Source organism: Penaeus monodon, chromosome 39, assembly GCF_015228065.2.
Source record: "Penaeus monodon isolate SGIC_2016 chromosome 39, NSTDA_Pmon_1, whole genome shotgun sequence".
Classification (NCBI taxonomy): domain Eukaryota; kingdom Metazoa; phylum Arthropoda; class Malacostraca; order Decapoda; family Penaeidae; genus Penaeus; species Penaeus monodon.
The window spans coordinates 18767768-18772767 of NC_051424.1; the positions used below are offsets into that span (position 1 = coordinate 18767768).

Below are 5000 nucleotides of genomic sequence, written 5' to 3' on the forward strand. Positions count from 1 at the left end.
ACCTAAGAATCCACTGAATCGATTGACACCAGACGTTCCGGAAGTGAAAGCAGATTTCTGGATGAAATAAACCGAAATAAAGTGTGTTGCGTTTTTTGGAGGGGGGATCGAGCAAAGGCTTTATTATGGTTACACAGTGTAAATGGTATCAACGGTTTTCTTTAATTCAGGGAGTGTGTAGGTGAGTGCACAATATCTAGGTTTGAAGATAGTGTTGTTGTCGATTATTTCGTGTGGCGGTACGAATTTTGGGACGATGATTGCAACAAAGGATTTTTCATGGCAACGTAATCGTGTCTGATAAATCATTATCAGTGAGGCTTCGCGCTTCTAAATTGAGTCGCGCTTTCAGTTGTGTTATTTATGAATAAACAGTGTGTTTTTTACACGTAGTGTTGTTAATGGAAGACAATTAGTGTAATGAAATTAATTTATTAATGAGTAAAAGATTTGGGATAGTCATTCCTTTGTAATTGATACGAGTTCAGGTGGAAATTGATATACCTCTTGTGTTATCAGTGAAGTGGGTAATTCAGACAGTGCTTGTGTATAGTTGTTGTTATCTTAACAAGGAGTCTTCTGTTAACTTTTTTCTAAACTATATTTAAGAAATATTGTTAAGCAGTAAGTCATTCAGTTATCATTATTGAATGACAAGACAATTTAGGGTTACTAGTGAGCTTGGCAAAGGACAGGAAGTCATGCAAAGATTTGGTTTAGTATGTAGCTCATCCTGTTACACTTACTCAATATTCTGTTTTTAATACTGTAATGAAGGCAAGGTCTTGAATAACAAAAGTGCCAGAACTGAAATTATGATAAATACAAAGACTAAATACTGGTGATGTGAGTAATATCCAATTAATAGTACTCAATTTTGTATTTTGTTTTAAAGAGAGAATCATCAGCAAAGTGGACTTGAGTTCTCAGTATATATGTACACATATTGTTATACTTACCACTCATCTTTATTACAAAGATATTTCATCCTAAAGACTTCAGATACTCCATAAATGCATTTTGAGTACAGCTTGATAAAGGAACTCTTTAATCCAGAACTTTTTTACATCCAAGAATAATAATTGATATATATGAAAGATGGAATGACATAATCATGAAATGAGTAATTTCTTCAAAACATTATTATATAATATGATACATATTTGTTAGAAAGCTATAACCACTACCATTGTTGCTGTTGAAAATGTGGCTTAAAGTTATGATGAATTAACTTTGAAACTGTATATAAAATTATCAAAAGGGAAATTTGTTAAAAATTACAAAATCACTACTGGTAGTGGAATAAAGAGTTCCATTTGTGTGTGCTTGTATATCTGTCAGTGTGTTTGTGGTTGCAGAATAAAATTTCTCTTGTGTTACACAGCACCCATGTGTAAATCATAATTTTTGTTTTCAATACTTGTCATATGCCTCATTACTAATTGAAGTTTACCACCAAACATGAGAATATTCACAGCACTTGTTAGTAAACACCTCATTATTTTTGCATGCTCTGTGGGAAGCCATGTCTGCATAGTAAACAGTTCTAAGCTAATCCTTTTTAATGTTAGAATTATTAAACTCTAGTATAACAAGTGAAAGGGAATGAATTGCACAGGGAACATAGGAGAAAAAAACATTTTTTTAACCCAGTGCCACTTGGAAACTTGTAATGTCCACTGTAAGGTTAATTGTAGGCCATGTGATCTCACCAGATTTACAATTCCCTTGTTTTTAGGGTATTTTTTTCTAATGCAATTACTACTGGTGCTGTTGATAAAATAAAAATCCTCCTTTCTATTTAAGTCTTCAATAGCACACATTCCAGGACCATTTCCCTCTAGCTGGCAATATAGATTCCTTACAGTAAACTTTCAGTTTTTTTTTTTTTTTTTTTTTTTTTTTTTTTTTTTTTTTTTTTTTTTTTTTTTTTTTTTTTTTTTTTTTTTTACATTAGAGACATAAATGTCTAGGTCTAGTATTTCTATCTCTCTGTCTATCTACATATTTATGTGTAAGCTCCCAGTCTGTAAAGCTGCATGAAAAAACAATGAAGTGTAAAGAAAGTGAAAGCTTAGCATGACAAACTTGATCTATTTTCATGTACTAGAGTCTGCTGTGTCATATGCTTTGGGGATATTTGTATTTTTTTCCATTTTTCTTTTTGCTCCCTGTATTTGTTATGTATTTCCCACATCTTTTATCTTTACTTATTATTATTTATGTTGCTTGATTTTTTTGACATGTAGTAACTATGATTTGTTATGGACCTTCCTATTAATTTTGATATTATTCATATTATATCATTATTGTTTTTCTCCCCCCCCCCCCCATTTTTTTTAATTATTATAATTGTTACGATCATCATCATCATCATCATCACATCATCATCATCATCATCATCATCATCATCATCATCATCATCATCATCATCATCATCATCATCATCATCATCATCATCATCATCATCATCATTGTTTTTTTATTGTTATTGTTATTGTTATTATTATTGTTATTATTATTGTTGTTATTATTGTTGTTGTTATTATTATTATTATTATTATTATTATTATTATTATTATTATTATTATTATTATTATTATTATTATTATTACTATCTTACTATGCTACTTACTACTACTACTACTACTACTACTACTACTACTACTACTACTACTACTACTACTACTACTATTATTATTATTATTATCATCATTGTCATCAACATCATCATCAATCATCATCAGTATCAATATCATTATCATCATTAATGTTATTATTATCATTATTATTACCATTATTATCATCATACTATTACTATTATTATTGCTTATTGTTAATGTTTTTATTATTATTGTCGATGTTTTATTATTATTATTATTATTATTATTATTTATTTTGTTATTGTTGATGTTTTATAGTTATTCCCTTACATTATTATTGTTATATGCAGGCTATGGTGTTGTTTTATTATTTGTATATGTATCTGTAAATCCAAAGGAAGCAAATTAATTTGTAGCTTTCTAATTATTTTCTAGTATTTCATAGTTTGATAAGTTGGGATCCCTGAAATATGTTATTATGTATATTCCAGTATATATTGGCTTTCATTAAATTTGGCATGTACTTATTTAGCTATTTATTTATCTCAAGATACATTTGATATTATTTATTTGTAAATCTGTAATTTTTTACTGACATTTAGACAACGCTTTTCCTTATTACAGTGATATGTGGCCTCGTGCATGATTATTTGATTTGGCACACTTTAGTTGTGAACATGTTTTTGATATTTAAATCAGAAAAATATCTTGGCAAGTAAACACTGTAACTTGCATCAGTATCTGGCCAAGTGCATGATTAATATTAGAAAACTCCAAGCTGTTAGGGTCCATACACACTTTGCGCAAATGTGTTTTAGGCAGGCAAGAATCTTTAGGTCCAATTTTTACTAACACGAGACCTCTTCGCTCCCCCCATGTGCAGCAAGATGCCGAGCTTACCTGAGGCGGTGGACTTGAAATATGGAGACGAGTGCCCAGATGCTCAGGTGACAGAGGTAGCCTGCGTAGCACTCACTCTCAAGCGCTCCGGCCGCCAGAGATTGCCCTCTGTGCTCATCCTCTCCGAGTGCGACATCGAGAAGGCTGGCGATGAGGAAGAGGTGGAGAGGAAGTTGCGAAGGGTGGGGCTGGATTTCCCCAAAAAAACTGAGGGTGGTCTTTTTTCTTCCATTGGGGGGGAAGGGGACTATTTCAGGGGCTGTCCTTTTTTTTAATTTACTAAAATTTTGGTCAATCTTTGTTCCATTTCTTATTAATTGTAAAATTTGGGGATCCTTTATTAGGGATAATGAATTGAGCCCCCTTTTTGTGAAAAAAAATTACAGAGAAAAACTAAAAGTTGACTTTAAAGTAATTTATTTAAATGTAGTTTTTTTGGGAATCCTTTTTTTATAAGTTTAAAAACTTTTTTTGTTTTTTCTCCTCTTTTTTCAGGGGGTTTGTGTCAATTTTAAACGGTATTGTTTATCTTCACTTTCATGGTTTTTTTTTTTCTCTCTCTCTCTCTCTCTTTCCTCCTCTCTTCTCCCCCTTTTTTTTCTCCTCTTCCCCCCCCCTTTCCTTCTCCCTCTCCTCCCCTTTTTTCTTTTTCTCTCTCTCTCTCTTTTTCTTATTGTCTCTCTCTCTCTTTTTTCTCTTTTCTCTCTCTCTTTTTCTCTCCCCCTCTTTCTTTCTTTCTTTCTCTCTCTTTTTCTTTCTTTTCTTTCTTTCTCTCCCCCTTTCTTTTTTTTTCTTTCTTTTTCTTTCTTTTTTGTCTCTCTCTCTTTTCTTTTCTCTCTCCCTTTCTCTCTCACTCTCTCCTCTCTCTCTCTCTCTCTCCCCCCTTTTTCTCTCTCTCTCTCCTTTTTTCTCCTCTCTCTCCTTTTTCTCTCTTCTCTCCTTTCTTCTCTCCCCCTTTCTCTCTCCCCTTTCTTCTCTCTCTCTCCTCTTTTCCCCCTTCTCTCTCTCTCTCTCTCCTCTCTCTCTCCCCTCTCTCTCTCCTCCCTCTCTCTCCCCCTCTCTCTCTCTCCTCTCTCCCCTCTCCCCCTCCCCCCTTTCTCTCCCCCTTTCTTTCTCCCCTTCTCTCTCCGTCTTTTCTCTCTCTCTCTTTTTTTCTCACTTCCTCCTTTCCCTCCCTTTTCTTTCTCTCCCCCTTCTTTTTCTCTCCTTCTTCTCTCTCTCTCTCCCCCCTTTTTCCCTCTCCCTCCTCTCTTCCCCTCTCCCCTCCTCTCCTCTCTCTCTTCCTCTCTCTTTTTTTTCCTCTCTCTCTCCTCTCTCTCTTCCCCTCTCTCCTCTCTTCTCTCTCTCTCTTCCCTCTCTCTCTCTCCTCCTTCTCTCTCTCTCTCTTTTTCTTCCCTCTCTCCCCTTCTTTCTCTCTCTCTCTTTTCTCTCTCTCTCCTTTTCTCTCTCCTCCCCCCCCCTTTTCTTTCCTCCTTTTTTTTTCTCTCTTTTTTCTTT

General features: G+C 34.1%; 1 protein-coding gene across 1 annotated transcript in view; it reads left to right on the forward strand.

Moving 5' to 3' along the window:
- Positions 1-5000, forward strand: part of LOC119597325 (tubulin-specific chaperone cofactor E-like protein) — a 13043-nt gene that overhangs the window by 131 nt on the left and 7912 nt on the right. Inside the window, exon 2 of the mRNA XM_037946875.1 lies at positions 3487-3719. Coding sequence (XP_037802803.1) covers positions 3491-3719 — 229 coding nt within the window. The 5' untranslated portion in view covers positions 3487-3490. The remainder of the gene's footprint in view (positions 1-3486; positions 3720-5000) is intronic.